Source organism: Homarus americanus, unplaced genomic scaffold (genome assembly GCF_018991925.1).
Source record: "Homarus americanus isolate GMGI-L3 unplaced genomic scaffold, GMGI_Hamer_2.0 scaffold44246, whole genome shotgun sequence".
Lineage (NCBI taxonomy): Eukaryota > Metazoa > Arthropoda > Malacostraca > Decapoda > Nephropidae > Homarus > Homarus americanus.
In genome coordinates, this window is record NW_024745309.1 from 570,520 (window position 1) to 593,533 (window position 23,014).

The following is a 23,014-nucleotide window of genomic DNA, read 5'->3' on the forward strand; positions in this document are numbered from 1 at the left end:
TAATATTTAGTCATGACGGAGGAGTTGTCCTTTTGTGGTGCACAAATATATCGGTAATAAGGTGTTGACAGAGCCTGTGGGTGAAGGTCTATGGGGCAGAGCAGTAGACACACACACTCAGTTCCTCGTCCGGGAAACACAGGAGTTGAACACCTGTTGTAGCACCACACTGGGGAGACGTACAGTAGCCAATGGTGGAAGAGAGTGATCAGTATGGATGAATAGCGCGCTTTGCCACATCTTGAAGGAGATGTGTTCCTGTGCAAGCGGAACAAGAACAAGGTATTAAGATACCAAGGTGCCGTGGCCAGTAGGAGTGAAGGCAAGGATCCCCGAGACTCTGAAGGACTGGGGGAGTGAGCGGAGAGCAAGCCGGAGGTGCTCCCGGCGGACACTGGGTCAACACGGGGCGCACTCTGCTCACCGCTGGCCTTTGCCCTCTGACCCGTGGCCTAATCCCACTTACAGTCTAGCCGACTCTTAGAGCCGCCACAGACAAGATCAAAGGGCAGCCCCGAGCACCCATTGTGAGGCCGTGAATAACACCAGCGGCTTGAATACACCAAAGAGACATTCTTAATGACGGCGCCGCTGAAGGCTCCACTCGTCCCACTCCAGGTGTAGGATGGTCCTCACCGCTGCCCGCTGAGTGCCAACACGCCTCCTCATCCTCCTTAACATAAGACAGACGAGATAAAACGACGCATTTTCATATTCCTCTCCCGAGAAACCTACACAATCCCCCTACAAATCTTCCTCCATCTTGAAGGTAAAGATTAATCCTCTTTTTGAAGCCTGGAACAAATACTCAAAAGTTAATCACGATACTCAACCAAGATCCAGACAGTTCTCTACCTTGCCTAAGCTTGTGAATGAGTGTATTCTCTTTGAAGTTCCTGCGACTTGGCGAGGCGAGGAGAGGAGGAGTTTGAAGGAGGAGTTTGTATGCGTCAGATTTATTCTCTTCTCTCAGGTTAGCAGACTGAGTGGTGATGGTCGATGGTCCCTGAACTAACAGAGATCCAAAGGTGTTCTTCTTGTTCTGTCGTGTCGAGATGATTTAAAAGAAGAATTTGATGGGACATGTTTCTCTTTATCTTGGACTTTTCTTTCTTTCTTATTTTCTTCTTTCTTATTTTCCTTCTTCTACTTCCTTTCTCTTCCGCTTTTTCATTCTTTATCTTTCCATACGTGTCAGTTTCCACCACACCTGACAACTTCATCCACATCTGTCAATTTCCACCACACCTGTCAGTTTCCTCCACACCTGTCAGTTTCCTCCACACCTGTCAGTTTCCCACACCTGCCAGAATCCTCACTACACGGAACAAACACGTACGTGGTAAAATAAATGAACGTACAGTACTTGGGTAGAAACACGTACACGAATTAAAAGCATCTCTCGTGTGTGTGTGTGTGTGTGTGTGTGTGTGTGTGTGTGTGTCTCTCAGTGCCTCTACACACAAGATACATACACAGCTTTAGCCCATCTTATAGTGATTCATTTATCCAAAATCCCAATAAACAAAATCCCATTCCACAATTCCTACTGAATAAAATACCACAGCAACAGGTTAGGTCAGGTTAGGTTAGGTCAGGTCAGGTCAGGTCAGGTCAGGTCAGGTCAAAGTTAAAGTTGTTTCGGATCGGTTTAGGTTAGGCTTTTTCTAGGTTAGGTTAGTTTAGGTTTTTTTTAGGTTAGGTTAGGTTAGGTTTGTTTTTTTTTTCACCAGTAAGTAGAGGATAGTAGTGGTTGGAGAGCGACAATCACTCTTATAGCCACATCCTCTCTTATATTCACCCTTACAGTTTCCATTCCCTTCAAGGAGATGTTTCCCCGCCGCTGAACACTTTGGGTCGAGGCGAGAAGTTTTCGGGGTAACGTAAATTCCAACGAGATGGTTTCTTTTCCATGAATGCCGCCGTTCAACACAGTAAAGTGTAAAGAACTCTACATAAGGACCATGGGAGCGTAGTCTTCTCATACGAGTGTATTTACACATGCGCAATTGTGAAGAGAAACGTGTAAACATTGAGATTTCCCGCGCGTTTGAATTTGAATCTCCCGCGCGATTACATCAAAGGCGCGCGGGTCAAAGGGCGCCAATTAGTGAAGATTTGTTCTTGAGGTGAGTGTGGGGTATTATGCTGCCGTGTTTGTCCTGTGCTCCACTACTACTATCCCTCCCCCTCCTCCCCCTCCCCCCCCCTTCTGTGTACAATCATATCCACCTTCGTCTATTGTGCTCCAGGATATATTTTTTTAATTCACTCTTATATGTACGAGTTCTGTTTTTCTGTGGTTTTTATTTTTCTTATTTTAGGTAAAATTTTAAATCACATGAAAAAAAAAATATATAAAATAATACTAAATCATCATATTTTTTACTAAATTCATACAACTTATTAAATAGTTCACTACTGAATACCAATTAACCTGGAGCTAATTACCTGAGATCACTTTTTTTTTATTTTTTTTTCAATTTCTATCTCGTGTTAAGAGTTTGTTATCGGGAGCTGTGAAGACGTCATATCTTTTATGTATAATTATGGTATATACGTATGACATGTGTATAATGTATGTAAGAGACACGGGCATAGCCAATAAACCAGGACACGTGTTTGGTTGAAATGAGTAAGAAAGGGACACTTACAAAGGTGTTGCAAAGGTGATCTGGTGTTCCTGATGAGATTGTGTTACTTATTGGTGTTGATGGAGGTATGTATGTGTTACCTGATGGAGGAGTGTGTTACGTGTTGGTGCTAACTAAGGTGTACTACAGGTAGGGACCGTCTCGCTGTACGGAGTGCCCATTGTCTCTCTCAATATCGACAACTGTGAACGACTGTGTCTCGCCCAGATCTCCAACACTCTACTCAAGGTGAGAGACATAAGTATTTCTGTTTCACTACTGTATAAAAATAATAGTATTACTCCTACCCCTCTCATAATTATCCTCATATGTCACTCCCTAATGAGAAACACTGAAACTCCTTCCTCTATACTTGAAACATTTTACTGGAACTTAAATCACAGGTTGTTTATAAATAGTGTCCCGTTCATCCTTCTGTGAGCGTCTCCTACCTTGCCCTCTCAGTCACCTCCCACCGATGATAATCTTTACTGTTTGTGTGTGTACTTCAAGCAGGAGTTCAGCTACAACGAGATCCACAACCGGCGGGTGGCCCTGGGCATCACCTGCGTCCAGTGTACCCCCGTCCAGTTGGAGATCCTCCGTCGGGCAGGTGCTATGCCCATCTCCTCCAGAAGGTCAGTAGCTTAAATAGTCTTATTGGTGTTGTCGTTTATTGCTTAACGTCTCTAACTAACGCTCTTTATACACCGTGTTTAATAGCAAATAAACCTTGATAATGACTGGCCAATTAATAATAATAATGATTGGCCAATACATCACACGGTACACTCCGCCCTCTCACCACCACTTGTGTTTTATTCTCCCCGATGAGATGTTGTGGTGCGCCTCCTACCTTGTATAGATAATTTTATGCACGTCAATAAATATTAATGTAGCAGAAATTATTTAGAATAGGACATATGTGATTTGTACTTGTGTGTGCATACGAATTTGAGTGTGTAATTGAGAGCGGTGTGTGTGTGTACGTCTTTATCTTCCATTGCACATACAGGTAGTTAATCAGCCTCTAATTACCTGTCTCCCCGTGGTCTCAGGTGTGGGATGATCACCAAGAGGGAGGCGGAGAGGCTGTGTAAGTCCTTCCTCGGGGACAACTCGCCGCCAAAGCTACCAGAGAACTTTGCCTTCGACGTGATGCATGAGTGTGCCTGGGGCTGCCGCGGCTCCTTCGTCCCCTCCAGGTAGGTCTTCACACACACAACAATTCGTATACTAGAATAATGACGTATACTGTAGCAGCAATATTGTAGAGGCTCGTATAATAAAGATGCTGGTTTTGGTTTGTTCGTCGCCAGATACAACTCGTCACGCGCCAAGTGCATTAAGTGCCTGTACTGTGCCATGTTCTTCAGCCCCAACAAGTTCGTATTTCACTCCCATCGACTGGCGGACAGCAAGTACGTGCAGCCGGATGCCGCTAACTTCAACTCATGGCGGCGGCACATTCGGCTGTCCGGAGAGCCGCCAATGGACGTACAACATGCCTGGGAGGACGTTAAAGCCATGTTCAACGGCGGCACCAGGAAGAGGCTTATGGCGGCCACCAGCCAGGTAAGACGTCTTTACCTTGTATTGTGTTGCCGAAGGTGACAACACCTGAGTGGTGATTTAGTTTGGTTGGTTTAGGTTAGGAAACATCTGAACTGAAGCACATGGGCATCAAACACCCGGCGCTAACATGTGAAGTGTCAGGGGGGGTATTTTGCCAGAATCTAACTTCAGCGTGATAGACTGCGAGAGACGCATGATTAAAGAATTTGTTGATGTAATGTATAGTATATGATGCGTAACGAAAGTGTTTGAAAATTAACGTATTATTAACACACTAAAACTAGAATATTATAATTAGAAACACAAACATACACATTATATATATATATATATATATATATATATATATATATATATATATATATATATATATATATATATATATATATATATATATATATATATATATATATATATATATATATATATATATATATATATATATACATATATATAATATATAATATATGTAATATTTTTTACACCTTCATGATTATATATATTATTCTAAATTAAAATATATGAAGAATATTGACCCCTTAGTGGTGACCAGGTGTACAGTAGGAGCCACCAGCGCCACCTGGCGGCGTTAAACACCAAATTATCAACACTTGTCTTTGGCAGCGCCGTGTCCTTCCCCAGGGCCCGGGCTCCCGCTTGTCTAAGTCCCCGAGACTCGACGCGCCGCTCACCAAGCCGCCATCCTTCGCTCCGCCCGCCCTCAAGACAGTGGGCGGTGACTTAGCCTATCCGCCGCCATACCTAGCGCCGCTACCGCCGCCCTACCCCGCCCATCATAAGGACGCCCACCAGACCTTCGTAGACTACTTGTGGGGGTCCAGAGGATCTTTACCCCCTCTGGGTCTGCCGTACCCCCTGGCAGCGTGGCCCAGACGACCCCTTCCAAGCTTTCCTCCTCTGCCACTTCCCGACCCCAGACCCGATCCGATCACCGATCCCCGACCAGCCGAAACAGAGCCTCCCGCACTCCGACCGGCACACCTGTCAGCGTTCACGCCCGTGACGCGAGCATCGCCCACGCCCACAAGCAGCGCGGGTGGTCGGGACTCAGGGGCGCCTCTACCGGACTCCAGCAGACATTCGGACGACGAGACGGTGGACATTGAGGCCACTGATGACGACTCTGACCTCAAGACTGACGGCTACAAGAGCGACACCTACAAACACGACCTCTACAAAAGCGACAGCATCAAACACGACAGCTACAAGCCCAGCACGACGAGGCACCCAAGTCTCGACCTCGACCATTATAAAAACGACACTTACAAGTCCGACGACCACAAGAACGACCAGGTCGACGACCATGCCCCCGGGGAGGCGGAGGTGGAGGAGAGCGCCCGTTGCCTCTCCCGCCAGGAGGACCGGACACACCGGGAAGACCGTACACACAAGGAAGACCACGCCCACATTACCCACGCCCACGGCAGAGTGAGCAGCCCAGTACCCATCGCCAGCAGCAGCACCGGCCTGGAGGCGACCCGCCCACTGCTAGAGGTAAGTCCTTCATTATTATCATCTGAATCATTAACGGCGCAGATAGTTCACAATATCCCTGATAAACGCATTTTTTTTCAATTTTGTTTTGTGGTGATTGTAAAACCTTAATTCGAATGCTGTTTTAGTCTAAAGATATTTTTTCTCATTATAAAACTAAAAATTATCCTCCTCCCTAACCTAACCTAAAGACCATAGACCATAATTATTTCCTCAAGACATTAAACAAAGAAAAACGGGAAAAATATTCACTATAGCCTTAACTTGTATCATTAGAAAATCAAAACACCCCAATGAAAGGAACCCTGCTGTCTACAAACTTCCTCTAATGTAACAAAAAATCGAATTCTTATCGTCAATATTTTAGAACAAACTCGACTGGTGAGTATCGTAGCGAGTCGTGTGTAAAACCAGCAAACTCGCCGACAGGTCTCTTGTTTCCTTTACGCTCTCAAGGAACTCACTATAAGTTTGGTGTTGTGATCGAGAGGAAGTGGAGCTGCGACAGTGTGTCTTGTGGTCCGGGGAGGAATGAGGAGTGTTTTAGTATGGGGAGGGAGTTAAATAGTATAAGTATACCTATATAAATAAGACACTTTGATACATATACATAATTATATATATATACAGTATATACTCACACACACACACATACATACATACATACATACTCTCACTCACACACACACACACATACATACATACTCTCACTCACACACACACAAAATACATAAAATTTACACACCAGTAGTCCACCTTTCATAGTAATCAGCTTTACGGACACACCTGACACTGACACACAGGCTAGTAACACCCTAATCACTTTACACACCTGTCACTTTACACACCTGTCACTTTACACACCTGTCACTTTACACACCTGTCATTTTACACACCTGTCTACTAACACACCTGTCTACTAACACACCTGTCTACTAACACACCTGTCACTAACACACTAACACACACACATACTATCCTTCCATTCGCCAATAGTCTGGATTCCTTCCGTAATTTCTCGCCTTTTGGGTAATAACTTGCAGACATAAATATCATTCTTGGGTGTATTAGTGAATATATGCTAACAGCTTTCTTACCCCGGTCGTCACCAGGGTGTAGGAACGGCGCCAGTAGTCAATAACGAAGAAAGGCTTTTAAGCGGTCCTCCTGTTTGCCGCCAGCCACTCCTAGCCATTACGGAATTCAACTTTCTTATGCAAATGAAGGTTATCGCGTAATGCATAAGGGAGTGGCACTATAATCAATGGTCAAGCCTTGTTGACTCTGGCGATGCCTAACTCACTGTGACCCCCCCCCCTCCCCACGCCTGCCCGGAACTCCTCGACCATAAGTTAACCGGTTACACACATCAAGAAAATCGCCGGTAAACAGAATTACACGAACCGGAGCGGAAGAAGGAGGAATTACTATTACGGCAAGGAGTATCGACCTCCAGCACCCCCCCACCACACAATCCCCCTACCTTAGCATAATAGCCGCGTTATTCATAGCCAGGTGTACACGTGAAATTACCAATTAGGATTATTTGTTAAACACTCACGGCTGTCTGGCCATCAAAGGTGCCATGAGGTGTGGTCAGCTCTACCTTACCTCAACCAACCTCAAATAACATACAAGTGATACAACCCTCCTCTTCGGCCCTCCCTAGCCCTTCCCCAGCCCTTCTCAGTCTTTCTCATCCCTCCTCAGCCCCTCCCCGGTCCACCAAAGTCCTATCCAGCCTTTCCCTAGTTGAGGTCGTGGAACTAACTAACCCACAAGATCTGTTGATTTCCTCCTCGCGTCTGATTAATGACACATGATTACTTCAGCCTGATTAGTCTAAGTCACAAAAAGAAAAGGTGAGGCGTGTGTCAACAGTGCGCGATAAGTAAGGGAGAAGGAGCCACCTGCCGGCCCCTAGGATCTTGAGGGACCACCACTGGGCGTCTCACCTGCTATGTTTACCTTCCTTCACACTTCTCCACTCACCCTTTTGCTCACTTATTTGTATGTAATTTTAAGCTTTGTGAGGAACGATCTATCATGCTCACACTTCATGCTCGCTCTCTGTCTCTCAGTTGTTTGGTGAGTATATTGTCCGTTCATAAATTCTTGAGTGTATCTTTCAAGTGCTGCTGAAGTTTACAGAACGATAACAGAGCAAGGAAAATTGGCCACAGGTATGCCATGCGTAATTTGGTGCCTCCGTGACTCTCTTATTGAAACTTCGATTATATCATCCTGCCATAACTCCTGCTGCGAATTATTATTTATTTATCATAAATCATCACAGATATGAATTATACGTCTAGTAGGAAGAGTCGAGTCCAACACAAGAGTCCACCTCACTATTAGACGTCCTCGTGTCTTTCAACAACACACCACGACAAGTAATTAACTAATTTATGACGTAATTTCTTTAAATTGCACCGAAGAAGTAGGGTACGGGGTGACTGTGACCGGCGGGAGAGAGCAAACACCCGGGTATCGACAAGCGGCGGGCCTGAGCGCTGCGTCACGAGGTCTCGGCGTGAAATGTGATTACAAGTAATTGAGGGAAGTGGTAGGAACCACCTCAATAGTAAACACGAGAATGTACACCTCCCTTCCTAATTGTCCGGACCTACTCAGGGTTCCGTACTGCTTACTCAGCGATTATCCAAGCTTTTGTCTTGTTAGTTCACCTTATGACCGCCCTGTCACTGTGGTCTTCACTATACCAACTGGATTATTCAAGATCATTATATCCAAGTCATGAAGTGTTTACCATTATCCAAGCTTTCTTAAATAGCTGTAATAATGACTGTACCAAGTGTATCATCATCTTCTTCCTTACTAACTTCCTGTACTCTTCACTGTATCCAAGTCATGAATTGAGTACTCTTATCCAAGCTGTTTTCCTTGGTTACCTGTACTGTACTCATGACTGTACTCTCACCTCATTAACTCCTGTAACTGTATTGCTCTGGTTCATGTGTCGAGGTCATGATGTGTGTAAGTTATGGGACTAAGGTCGTAATCACTCTAAGTTGTGTGAGAGGTAAAATTCGTCGTTAAGTTAATTAATTATTTACCTGTGGCTGATTGTAGGAGGAGAAGTCATTATCAATTGTGTATGTGTGTGTATGTGTGTGTGTGTGTGTGTGTGTGTGTGTGTGTGTGTGTGTGTGTGGAGTGTGCGTGCGTGTGTGAGTCATAGTGGACCATTTGACATCATCACGACATTAAATTTTTAAGAGAGTCAAGTAACCAGAGGGAGGTAATGCGTTTAAACTATCCAATGTTTTGCGTCGCGTAATGTAAGAGTTTTATTATGCATGGTCATCATATACGCAAATTCTACGCCACTACCACCACATTGTCATGGCAAAAGAAACCTCTCCACTGTCATTATACGCTCCTATTTCTGACACTATGCAATTACGTATTGATTTAATGTAGTTATTTTTGTAGTTTAATTCGCCTTGTGTCTAGTTCCACCACCCTCCCCCCCAAAAAAACAAAAAATCCGGCTTATTATTATTATTATTATTATCAGAAGCTTAAAATCGCGTCTGCATATTCTCAGCTTAAACTTCAAGAGATTCTGATGTCCGTATGATTCTTAAGTAATGTCTGCGGGGGCTGTAGGTGCTGGTTTCAATAGAAGGTTTACGAAGACGTCCAAATTAATAGTCTCTCTCTCTCTCTCCCTCCGTCAGTATCCTTCCCTCCCCCTCCGTTAGTATCCCCCCTCCGTCAGTATCCCCCCTCCGTCAGTATCCCCCCTCCGTCAGTATCCCCCCTCCGTCAGTATCCTACCCTCCTCAGTATCCTACCTCCCCTCCGTCAGTATCCCCTCCGTATCCCCCCTCCGTCAGTATCCTCCGTCAGTATCCTCCGTCAGTATCCCCCTCCGTCAGTATCCTCCGTCAGTATCCCCGTCAGTATCCGTCAGTCAGTATCCTTCCCTCCGTCAGTATCCCCTCTCAGTATCAGTATCCTCCCCCTAGTGTCATCCTTCCCTCTCCGTCCAGTATCCTACCCTCCGTCAGTATCCCCCCCTCCGTCAGTATCCTTCCCTCCCCGTCAGTATCCCTCCCCTCCGTCAGTATCCCCTCCCTCTCCGTCAGTCATATCCCCCCTCCGTCAGTATCCTCCCCTCCCCTCCGTCAGTATCCTTCCCCGTCAGTATCCACCCTCCTCCGTCAGTATCAGTCAGGTCAGTATCCCCTCCCCCTCCGTCAGTATCCTTCGTCAGTATCCTACCCTCCCTCCGTCAATCCCCCCTCCGTCAGTATCCTTCCTCCTCCGTCCAGTCGTCGTATCCCCCCCTCCGTCAGTATCCTTCCGTCAGTCCTACCCTCCCTCCGTCAGTATCCCCTCCGTCAGTATCCTACCTACGTCAGTATCGTCAGGTCAGTATCCTTCCAGCATGAACCTGCGCGGTCGAATCAATATCGAGTCAGTGACGGCACAGTGAGAGAGCCTTAAGCTATGAATGTTTGATAAGTCACACGCTGATCACACTCAATGGCGGGTTAATAAACACGCTCACGGAAGTGGGTGGGGGTGGGTGGGGGTAGGGTGCAGGGGTGAAGGAAGGTGAGGAAGAAGGGTGAGGGACTAGTGGAGGACGAGGAGGTCAGGTGATGGAAGAATGGAAGGTGGTGAGTTGAGGATGAGTGGAGGAAGGGTGAGGATGGAAGGTGGTGAGGAATAGTGAAGGAGGTAGGGAGGGGAGGGAAAAATGAGGGAGATGAGGTGGACCAAGAAGGGGTGAAGGAAGACGTGTGAGAGAGAGAGAGAGAGAGAGAGAGAGAGAGAGAGAGAGAGAGAGCATTTAAACGAGTAAAGGCTGGAAAGCTTAATTACAGTGACATAATACACTAAATTTAACGAAGTAGTTCACATTATCGACCTAGAGATTAGAGTCAGGTCAGGTCAGGTCAGGTCATCATGTAACAATCCCTGGCACCCTGATGGCACCTCTTGGCACCCTATAACACACCCCCCCCCCCTTTACTTACTGATTGTTTTGTTTGGCGGGAGAAAAATCAATGGAGAACTAAGATCCATTATTGTTATTGATCGGAGACACGTGTTTGGCCTCTCGTAATGTTGTGCTCTATTGTATGTAATCCTAGGATACACAACGAACACCTGGGCACGTTTCCTCTTAGTTATAATGAATTGTGTTTAATCCCAGGACGCACAACGATCAACTAGATACGTTTCCTCTTAGTGGTGATAAAGAATTGTAAAAAAAAAAATATATATATATAATCTATTATATTCGCGTAAATTCTTATAGGGTAGTTGTAAAAAAAAAGGGCATCTTGACGCCATCCAATAATTATTAAAATACTTCATTGTAAATCAGTCACTAATTACGTCATTGGTATTTGATGCTCTTATGAAAAAATTTGGAGGGAGAGAGTGAGTGAGATTACGAAACAACCTCTCTCTCTCTCTCTCTCTCTCTCTCTCTCTCTCTCTCGGTTCATTTACCTTTAACCAACTATTAGACCGGGACACACAAGCCAATAAAAACGAATCTTAATATCAATATTATATGATTGAATTGAGACCGAGAGAGAATTTTTATTTCATTTATACAGACAGACAGACAGAGACAGACAGACAGAGACAGACAGACAGACAGACAGACAGATGGTAGTGATGATGCTGGTGATGGTGGTTAGGGGTGCTGGTGATGGTGGTTAGGGGTGGTGGTGATGGAGAGAATGATAGTGATGATAATTACAACCATAAAAACAATAAGCCCCCCCCCTCTCCCTCTCTCTCCCTCCCCTCTCCCTCTCCCCCCCCCACCTCCCTCCCCCCGAAAGAGACCACGAACAACTACCTGTAATTACCTGACGTTTTCTTCTGTCTTACAAACACGTATCCAGTAGGGAGGGGAGGGGGAGGAGAGGGATGGGATAGGGAGGGAAGAGGATGGGATGGGGAGGGAATAGGGTATTGAAAAGGAGGTGAAGGGTTGGGAGAGGAAGAATGGAGATAAGGAGAGAGATGGATGGAGGAGGAGGGAGGGAGGAGGGAGGAGGAGGAGGGAGGGGGAGGGGGGTGGGGGAGGGAGGGAAGGAGGGAGGTGGGGGAGGAGGAAGGGAAGTGGGGGAGGAAGGGAAGGAAGGGGGGGTGGGGGAGCCTTAGAGAGAAAAGAAAAAGAATAAAAAACATGTCCCCAAATTAAGAGAGTTTACCTGGGAAGAAAAAAAAATTTTCCTCAAGTGTAAGAAATATTTCCAAGGGGGTGACGGGGGGTGAGGGAGGAGGGGGTTAGGTTAGGGTTTCCAAAAGCCATCGACTTCCCCAAACTTGTTAATCCAATACAGTTGGTTCCAGGAGTCAAACTTTATCCCTAACAATTTCAACTTTTCGAAAACCCTTGAGTAAAACAGGCAATTTCAGTCTGGTTAAAAACTTAAGATTAAATGTGCAGTCGTCTATGTAAAACTAAAACTTGGTCATCGAAAATTCAAAGGTGAAATTTCCAGGGGACCCGAGGAGTTTGCGGAGTCAGTGTAGCGGTATACTGAAACCTGAGGGCTGTGTGTGTGTGTGTGTGTGGCCCCGTTCCTACTGTTAGGGGAGGGGCACCGCTCCTCGCCTCGCCTCACCCCGCCATCTTCCTTACCACACTCACTCACTCTCTCCTCCTCCTCCTCCTCACCACCTCCTCCTCCTCCTCCTCTCCTCCTCCGTACGGTACAAAACACAAAATATAAAAAACAGAAAATGTTCTCTTGATGCCTCTGCCCAAATACCTGTCCAGTTTTAATTAAAGGTAGAACTCTTACCTTGATGGCCATCCACTTTTCTGCTGAGTGTAACATGGCCAGCTGGTTCTGTAGGGGGCCACATCCAGCCGGATTATGATCCCCACTTTTATTATTATTATTATTAACTCCATTTACATACATGTCCTTTAAGTCTTAGTAATTATGACCTAACCATCAGTAATTATCATTAGAGTCAGCTCACTAAATCTAATAATCCCGTTAAGTCACAAGAGCCGGGACGGTGTGTAAACCTGCGTCAATAACCTATGTGAACAAGGGCGTAACCCAGACAAACACTAAGATTACACTAACCCCCCCCCCCTTTTCCCTCCCTCCCTCACCCCCTACCTAACCTCTCTAATACTCCCCCTACCTCCCACCCACCCTCCCTCCCTTCAGTGGCCGCGTGACTCTCGGTCAAATTCCAATTCTGGTACGAGGGTTCGCTTCCCACGTCACCCCCTGTTTACTCAGTCATTTTTACATGAGGGTCATTCGGCAGCAGCCATTCATTAATGTTTTTAAGCGGCTTAGCACACCGTCCTTTTGTTCACAGCTGAATGTAAAGCGTGTTTACTGTTCATTAAACACAGACACTCTCCTATCCTCTGCCTTCACACGCTTCTCTGCCTTGTTTGACCTTCTTGTTTGCCTTATATTTAGGGTTGTCTGTAAACTAGAGCTGTGGGCCTGGCGTCACATCCCTCCTCCTCCCCCAACATCTCCTGCTCCTCCTCCTTCTCCCCCAATATCTCCTGCTGCTGCTGCTCCTCCTCCTCCAACATCTCCTGCTGCTCCTCCCCAACATCTCCTGCTCCTGCTCCTCCTCTCCAACATCTCCTGTTGCTCCTCCCCAACATCTCCTGCTCCTGCTCCTCCTCCCCAACATCTGCTGCTCCTCCCATCATCTCCTGCTCCTCCTCCCCCCAACATCATCTGCTGCTCCTCCTCCTCCCCCAACATCATCTGCTGCTCCTCCTCCTCCAATATCTCCTGCTCCTCCTCCCCCAACATCTCCTCCTCCACCCAACATCTCCTGCTGCTCCTCCTCCTCCCCCTCGTTCTTCTCCCTCCATTTCTCCGTCAGATTAGTTTTAATGCCGTTAAGAGGTGCTGGTGAGTGTGATTTAATACATACAAGAACACAACAAACACAACAAACACAACAAACACAACAAACACAACAAACATATATACTTGCGATTTATAAACAAAATAACATCGCAAACATGAGATCAATTCAAAGACATTTATATCACTAAATTGTCTTACGTTAAAATAAGATTCCTCCTCTTCCTGCCTTCCTTCCTCCCTCTCCTCTTGCTCCTCTTTTTCTCTCTCTCACTTCCCTCTCTCCCTCCCTCTCTGCCTCACTCTCTCTCCATCTCCATGTCCGCCTTCCCTTTCCTCCTTCTCCCCTTCCTCTCCTCCCTTCCTCTCCTCCTTCTCCCCCCTTCCCTCCTTCTCCCTCTCTCCTCCTTCCCACAGCACCGCCCTAAGCTCCCCCTTGATTATGTTTGAGTGTTCCGAGCTGCTAGTCTCCGGGCTATTTACCACACACATTTTGGGCGAGTTTTTGTTTCAGTGGAGGAAGGGTGAATATGTGAGTAGCCTTTTCCTATGGTGAAACTTTTTTTCTCTGTCTATCTGTCTGTCTCTTTCCCTCTGTCTGTCTGTCTGTCTGTCTGTCTGTCTGTGTCTTTCCCTCTCTCTGTCTGTCTGCTTTCTCTCTCGTAAAATTATCCTGTATTTCTCAAGTGAAGTAAAAGAGCAAAGGATCCCTGTGTGTGTGTGTGTGTGTGTGTGTGTGTGTGTGTGTGTGTGTGTGTGTGTTTTGGGGGGAAGCAACACAGCTGTTCTACATATATCACAGGTGAGGTCAAGTGAGATGCTTTAATAAGAGTTACGACCACACTAATCTTTCTAAATGGATTAGAAGCCGTTTGTGTTGACGTATGGTTGCTGTTCCTCATAGTGGTGTTACAGAGGGCGTTTAACTATCAGGCATAACCTAACCTAACCTAACCTAGTATACCTATCCTAGTATAACCTAACCTAGCATAACCTATCCTAGCATAACCTAACCTAGTATAACCTAACCTAGTATAACCTAACCTAGTATAACCTATCCTAGCATAACCTAACCTAGTATTACCTAACCTACTATAACCTAACCTAGTATAACCTAACCTAGCATAACCTAACCTAGCATAACCTAACCTAGTATAACCTAACCTAGCATAACCTAACCTAGCATAACCTAACCTAGTATAACCTAACCTAGCATAACCTAACCTAGCATAACCTAACCTAGTATAACCTAACCTAATCTAACCTAACCTGCCATGGAAGCAGCGTCACCACAGACTAACAACTCAAGGTGAATTTCTTGTCTGTTTTACTTTGAAAGAGAAAAAAACATTGTAAGGTTTTGCAGACGTCTGGTGAGTGTAGTCATGATCACGGTTCTAGACCTGGTGAACACGTAGACTATAATGCCCTACTCCTGTAACTGTTGACATCGAACCACGAGAACCAGGACTAGCCAGCCAGCTACCCTTTAGGAGTTTGCTCAGCCGTTCCCTCGACACGGAATATTAAGAAAACTCGTCGTCTAATCAACTTGGTTAGTTTTGCATATTTAATGGAAGGGGGGGGGGGGCTTTCCACCAGCTTTACTTAATAACAGCAAGAATTTTTATGTTAACATCTCACCGACTCTGTATAAATTCTTACCGGACGAGTCTTTTAAGGTGAAAGAAAAACAAATTTAACGAGTCAGATGTAACAAACCCATCCCCGTGAAGCGCGCCGCAGACTTTACTTTCCTTCAGGTAAATTGGACACTCGACACACATTGCCTTTTTGCATGTGAAATAAAAAGGGTCTTATTCCATCGCTCCTCGTGTAGTTAATATCCGGGTCGTTCCTTTTGCCTGGTGTAAGGAGCTGCCTCTTGAGTGGAGGAGGTGAAGGCAGCTTAGACGGTTTAATTTAGACGCGTAAGCTGGCGGCGAGGAGGCGGAGGAGTGAGCAAGGCGGTCCAATTACGGCCTCGAGTGGGCGGTGCCTCGCCTCCTTGAGTGTTGATCCCCCTCCTCCCTGTCCAACCTCTCCCTTCTCCCTTCCCTCACCACACTCCCCCTCCCAACCTCTCCCTCCTCCCTTCCCTCACCACACTTCCCCTCCCTCCCTTTCTTCACCACACTCCTCCCTTCCGTCCTCACATTTCCTCTCCATCCATCCACCCTTCCCTCATCACACTCCCTTTTCCTTCTTCCATTCCCTCACCACAACTCCACTCATCCCCCCCCCTTCCCTCCCTCCTTCCCCGGCAACCTGCACACCCAGCGTCTTGGGTTACAGTTGCAGCTTGTTGCAGCAATAGAAATGTTAGATGCTCTCATACGTAGGGGAAGGGAGGAGCCTCATGTGTTCCCCTGCTGTAGGTGGAGGAGCCTTATGTATTCCCTTGCTGTAGGTGGAGGAGCCTTTTGTATTCCCCTGCTGTAGATGGAGGATACCTGACTTTACAGTTGAGGAAATGAAGGCAGTAGGGTGCAGTGTCGGTCATGTTGCCTCCTTTGTGTATCAACGTTCTCTGTCCCATTGTTCTTTTATTGGGTTCTATCTAAGTTTCTATCGTCGGGTTCTGTCCAAGGTGTGGGTGTGTGTGTGTGTGTGTGTGTGTGTGTGTGTGTGTGTGTGTGTGTGTGTGTGTTCTGTGAGTTTGTGTAAATATTTATGCTCAACCTCTCATTTATTCAACCCTTTAACATAATTATAAAACAAAACAATTATCTCACCCCCCTCCCGAAAAAAATTCTATACCACAAAAAAAATTATCTTATGCAACCCTGAAAGACCTTTAAAGATATTTCCCGCTTGCAATGAAGAAAAAGCTAAGGAAAAGGAAAGATAAATCGCTCGAGAATATGGCGTTTACTCCTTATTGGCGTTAATTATGAAAAGGATCAATTTCTCTCAAGATTCTCCTCGTAGGTGTCGCTGCCTACAAGGTTAGAGGAATTACCGACGGGAGAAAACAACTTCTTTATTTAATACGGGAAAGAGAATCTCAGGTTACGTCTTAAGGTAACTGACTAACCTCAATTATGGCGTTTTGTCAATAGTTAAAACACGAGTCCTTTACACACACACACACACACCTGTAATAAGCTATTGGCACACCTGAGCGACAAAGAGCAGCAGGCTTCAAGATCCTAGTAATTGGCAAAACAAATTCGTCAGGAGATTTCTGGCTCGGTACTCGAAGATAAGAATACTAATTACCTCCCCCAAGCTTTGAATTCCCGAGCGTGAGTCCCACCATCCGTAGAGGATTAAGTCTCAGGTCTTTAAGTGTGAGAGTTACCGTGTGTTGCCGGTGTAATTTTATGTCTGCAAACCGGCCCGAAGAGTGCGTGTAACACCCTAATGGGAGGTTCTTTTGAGAGGCGCTATTCACGGCGGCTCCAATTAAGAGAATCTTTCTGTGGTCGGCTAGACGTCTTGGCTTTAGCAGAATGGAGAGGCGACCCAAACGAGCACGACGTTTGATTACCTTATTGAGAGTCTAGTGAGACACGTCTGTGTGGTAGCTATGCCGTGGACGCTGTCTGGTGCTGAACCAACCTTTGAGGGCGACGCAGTTTGCTGATATTAGTTTTTAATGTAGATAAAACGTTGAGGATTTCTGATTTACAGTGATCATTCCCCCCCCCTCCCCCCCCGTCAACCTGTTTATCTTATATGTCTGTCTGTCTGTCTGTCTGTCTGTCTCGGTCCCTCTTTCTCTGTTCATAATTCCTCAAGGATAAATAGTTATATTTTTCCCCCTACATGATCTCTGATATTTACATTCAATATTAACATGGCTGAGTGACCCTTCAACACCTTACATACACCTCCAGTGATCTACACCACCTCTTCACTACCCAGGGGAGTTTTATGACACACCCTTAGCATTAATTCTATATGTTAGTGGTTTTTAATTCTAGTCATACATCAATAAATATTTACACTTTTAATTTTGAACTTTTTTTTCTTCCTTTTATCGTCACTACTTGTGTGTCTGATCACCAGGTCACCCAGAGGCTCACAAGTTGTTTGGATGTATTTGTTTATCGTGTATTGGTCATCCATGTGGAATTTTGGGGATATTGCGATAATCCACATGTGATCGTTGTTCAAGGAAGTGGATGACACCTGTATGAGCTTGCAACACAGGTTGAGTAACTCCTCCTTCATGCCTAGAGGGACAACCAAGACGTACCCAGCTGAGAAGAGGAGAGTGGGAGTGGCTAAGGGATTGTGTGTTGTGATGTCCGCTGTGACCCTCAGGAGAAGACAGCCTCGGTGTTATGGAGGGTTGGAGCATTAGTCCTCTTGAAAGTCTCTCCTTCTCCCAGGTATTAGTGAGAGTCTTAGTGAAGCAGTTGGGAGCCTAATTACATCCTTGAATGTTGCACTGACGGTGTAGTTATTGACGTTAATGGGTGATTATCTGTCAAGACGTTCGTGTGTCAGGGTCAAGTAGTAGTGGGATGAGACGCTGGTATTAGTGGCGGTGACTTGTGTCAACACTCAAGGGGTCGGTCACTCCCTCCATTATGGCACCACCTTCATCACCCACCACTATATCTTATTCCGTAAATTATGATTCGCTGGAGGAATAAGTTTAATGTCTTGTAATGTGGAAGAAGAAATAATACCGTGTTGTAGCTTTAGTGTCTTAATATTGTTGAATACACTGCAGCTGCAGGACTCCCTCCACTACCACCATATAATTCTCGTCCAGTTGCCCGTCTATTATTTGTTTATCTATCTGTCTGTCTGTCTGTCTGTCTCGTGTCTGCCAATCTTATATCAAACACCATCTCTCTCCCCCTCAGCTACCGCCGACCTCCAGCGACTCGCCGACCAGCGCCGCTGCAGCCGCTGCCGAAGAAGACCCACGCTTGCGGCTCTTTTTACTGCGGGAAGTGGAGGCCCGCAGGCGAGTAGAACAGGAGATGGCCAGACTAAAGTACACATACACGTCCCACCTCCACCACAGTCTCCATCACAGTCTCCACCACAGCCTCCACACCGCCCTGCAGCCCGGACACCACCTCAACAAAGGTGGGTGTGTTACCTGGGGTTCCTCAGTACTGTACCCTTAAGTAATACATAACACACAAGTGAAACAAATACGAATCAATATCGTCTACCCCAGGACCCTCGCGTACAGCTTTCCCGCGACACTGAATAGATACTGGTCCGTAATGTAGAGCAGATAATTAACTAAATAAAAGGTATAACATCACCTGTGTAATAATGACGTTATTACGATCTGGGAAGGACGAGACAAGAAAATATTTAAAAGCAGATATCATTAGTGCCCCGTGTGTGTTTATATCATCAATACTAATAACTAACGGTTTATCGAGAACAAAAAACAAAGCTCGTTTGTACGTATAACTGCACGCATGTCTATAGATACACACATCTCTGTATATACGTGCGTGTACGTAAACCACAAGAAAACAAAAAAACAACCTTCCCTTAACTACTACACTTGGTCTTTACCCGTCCTAGTTACAATCACGCGACTCTCAACCCACAATTTATTACCTTCCTTCAAGCACCTGGACTCGTTATTGCAGTAATTACCTGTGTGTGTGAAGAACCTAACGACCCTTAACAGTGCGACCAACTGCCTTATCTACCCTCCATTAAACCCGTGTTGTGTTGTGGGTCTGTTGTGTTGTGGGTCAGGTGTGTTGTGGGTCAGGTGTGTTGTGGGTCAGGTGTGTTGTGGGTCAGGAAATGTGTTGTGGGTCAGGTGTGTTGTGTTGTGGGTCAGGTGTGTTGTGTTGTGGGTCTTGTGTTGTGGGTCAGGTGTGTTGTGTTGTGAGTCAGGTGTGTTGTGGGCCAGGATCACGATAGGTACACTGATGCTAAGAGTACCTAATACCTACACACACCTGACTTATTCATCACACACACTAAAACAAACTTATATTTATTTAAATGTAGAAATATATATTAAACCTGACTTTCATCTTGTAATTATGTAGTTTTGTAGCTCCAACCTGACAGCTACACTAAACCACAGCTACAAAAACATACATTAAGACAAAGCTAAATAAACTCAAACCAAATAAAATAAACAAACACACTCAAACACTTTCCTGAAAACTATAAGTAATTCGATTTTTTTTTTCATACGACAATGTAAAAAAAAAAAAGGTAATAACAGAGGTGATAAAAAAAACCACACTACTAATGAAGGAGATAAGAACAAAGTTGATAAATGACAAGACGGGAATAAAGATGGGAATAGAGATAAGGAAATAAAGATAAAGGGTGTAGATAAGTCCACACGTCGTAGACTGGATTGTAAACTTGATTTAATATTCGTGGGGGTCGTATACGTGTTGGTGTGAATTACCTTGTTATTTTTTTTTTCTTAATTCTCAAGCGACCAATTTTTATTTTCTTATTTAAGGTAGAGAGAGAGGGGGGAAAAACACGCACTTAGAATAAACTGAAAATACAAATGCAGGGAAATAGTGTCTGAAATTATAGCGTATGTATGTACATAAACACGCACACACAATGTCCTGAAATGATAACTAGCTCACAACATCAACACATAAGATGAACGGGTCAGGAATTCTGCGCAATCTCGGAGCAGCAGAAAGCACAGGTGTCAAAAGTACCATTAGAAGTAGCAGTAACAGGAACAGCAACAACAGGAGCAGGGGCGGTGATAGTGGTGGCCTTAATTACCGCACAGCAATTACGTCCACGTGGAGGCACTGACGATAAGATCTGATGTGACAATTGGTGGTGGTAGAATCGCGTGCCCTGCCGCCGCCACCACCACCACACCTGACCACTGCCATCACTACTGTCACACATTACTGTCACCACCTACTGACCACTGCCACCACTACTGTCACCATTCACTAACCCATTGCCATCATTGCTGTCACCATTCACTAACCCACTGCCACCACTACTTTCACCATTACTGTCACCACTCACTGACACCATTACCGTCACCATTCACTAACCATTACCAACCACTGCTACCACATTGTCACCATTACCACCACTTCTGTCACCACTCACTGGCCACTGCCAACACTTCTGTCACCATCACTGCCACCATTACACCCCACCCCCCCCCCCACACACACACTCACTACTCACCATCTCATGTACACTAATTTCATATTATTTACTTAAAAATCAATCTCGTCTTTGTCCTCCCTCATTTCCTCCCTCCTTCCCTTCCCTCCCTCTTGCCCCTCCCTCCTTCCCTTCCCTCCCTCTTGCCCCTCCCTCCTTCCCTTCCCTCCCTCTTGCCCCTCCCTCCCTGGTTGTCATGTCTCGTAATCTACATACTAAGTAGGCAATTAACACACGTTCTAAATCGACAATCTAAATATTCAACTAGTATATATTGTCGGTATACACACACATATACACACTTATATATACATTTATTTATATACTACTATCAATCCCAGGAAATTTTAAGAAAAAAAATCGTTCATTTTTTTCATTATTTCATTCATTTTAATTTTTCGGATTTTAAGAAAACTAAAAAGTCCTATTTCACTGATACTAGAGGTCTATAACTCTGTGTTCATTGTCCTTTGCTCACAACTGCGAGTCCTACGCCGCCTTCAGGAGTCCTACGCCGCCTTCAGGAATCAATTACCTTTAATTCAATCTCTCTTTTGTTCCCTTAGGGTTAACGTATTAATTTGTGCTCCAGATACATATTGTGATTCAATAGTTGATACGTGGCGTGGTGGCGGCGTGGAGGAGGGCGTGGGGAGGGCGTGGAGGGCGGCGTGGGGAATGGATGGGGGAAGAGGAGGAATGGGATATTATTGTTTATTTTTCCGATCTCTCAACACTTAGTCATGATAAAATCCCCCATGATAGAACAGCCACTTATTACCTTAGAGCTTCTATCACCTTAACCATAATCACCATACCCACCATATTACCATTACACCATCATTTCTACTACCATCAACACCACCATCACTACCAACAACAAAAACCATGTCCACTACCACCACCACCACCAGTAAACTAGATAAGAATTGTGGTTGTTCAGTGGGATCAGGTTCAGGCCAGTGACCACAACTACCACTAGCATCCTACTAACAGACAATCATAAGAAAATGTGGTTGGATCATGGTATTTGACTCGTAACCTGGGGGTGCGATAGTTACAACCACACGAATTCCACCACAACAACAACTATTAACTTATAAAGATCTTGGTTGTGTGGTGGTGGAAGTGTGTTCATAAGCTAATGTTGTAATAACTACCATTTTCAACATAACCACTAAATATCACCACTAATACGCTACCACACCACCGACAACCATAAAAAAAAATCATGGTTGTGTGGTTGCGTCAATAAAATGAGACGGTGATTACCCTTCACATTATAAAACCACAGCAACCACACCACAACCACATCCTCACCCCCCAAAAAATGAACCAGACTTATGTGGTTGTGTGGTTGAAATTCTCCCTTAAGTTTCATCCCAGTGTCAGGTGTGTGTGTGTGTGTGTGTGTGTGTGTGTGTATCCTCACGACAAGTAACTTTATGGTACAGTTGTTCTCTAATATGCTAATAAAATTCCCCTCGACAGCCAATCTACTTAACACATACAGTATACAAGGCGTCTCTCCTTTACACAAATTGCTTCCCTTCCAAACTAAGTGCCGCTAGGGAGGGAACCACAGGCTATACAAGATACTACTGTACAAATAGTTAAATTCTTTCTTTTACACTGAGTTTTCTTGTCATCATAGTATACTTGCCTCTCCTGACTTGACTGATAATGTTGTTCTTGTTTAGTTCCAAGTTTGAGGGATATATTTTTTTTTTCAAGTACTGTAGGTTTTTTTTTTTTCAATTATTTTTTTTATCTCCCGTTATACCTTAAGGTGTGTTTATATTATGGTCGAGTCACAATGTAAATTTCGTCACCAGTTTAGCCATGTTTGAGTTTTTGTCCCCTGGGTAAAGTGAACCATTAAAGACCTATACATTTTGACATCACAAGGTACAGAAGAAGAAAAAAAAAGGGATTCGAAATTACAGATATTACAAAACAACAACAACTGTACAAGATTGAATTACAGCACGATGTTACAAGCTACAACACAACACTACAGGAATAAACTTACACCACGACGTTACAAGATACAACGCAACGATACAGCAATGAATTACAACACAATCTCAAAAAAACAGCATTATAATACATACAACATTTGAATACAGCGTAATATTACAGGGTACAGCACAACGCCGCCGGTACAACAACGAGATACAACAACACCACCACATACAACCAGCATCAGGACAGAGGTTAAACAAGGTCACAGTTGTTATATCACATTAATAAACTCGGTGTTACGGGGCACTGACGGCGACCAAATGCCGGAAAATTAATAAACATTCACAATGGGACTTT

At 44.9% G+C, this 23,014-nt stretch overlaps 1 protein-coding gene across 1 annotated transcript in view; it reads left to right on the top strand.

The window, feature by feature from the left end:
• Positions 1-17,961, top strand: part of LOC121878631 (SKI family transcriptional corepressor 2-like) — a 41,530-nt gene extending 23,569 nt beyond the window's left edge. Inside the window, exons 3-8 of the mRNA XM_042384956.1 lie at positions 2,784-2,882; positions 3,150-3,271; positions 3,692-3,838; positions 3,953-4,208; positions 4,833-5,723; positions 17,923-17,961. Coding sequence (XP_042240890.1) covers positions 2,784-2,882; positions 3,150-3,271; positions 3,692-3,838; positions 3,953-4,208; positions 4,833-5,723; positions 17,923-17,961 — 1,554 coding nt within the window. The remainder of the gene's footprint in view (positions 1-2,783; positions 2,883-3,149; positions 3,272-3,691; positions 3,839-3,952; positions 4,209-4,832; positions 5,724-17,922) is intronic.
• The last annotated feature ends 5,053 nt before the right edge of the window (positions 17,962-23,014 follow it).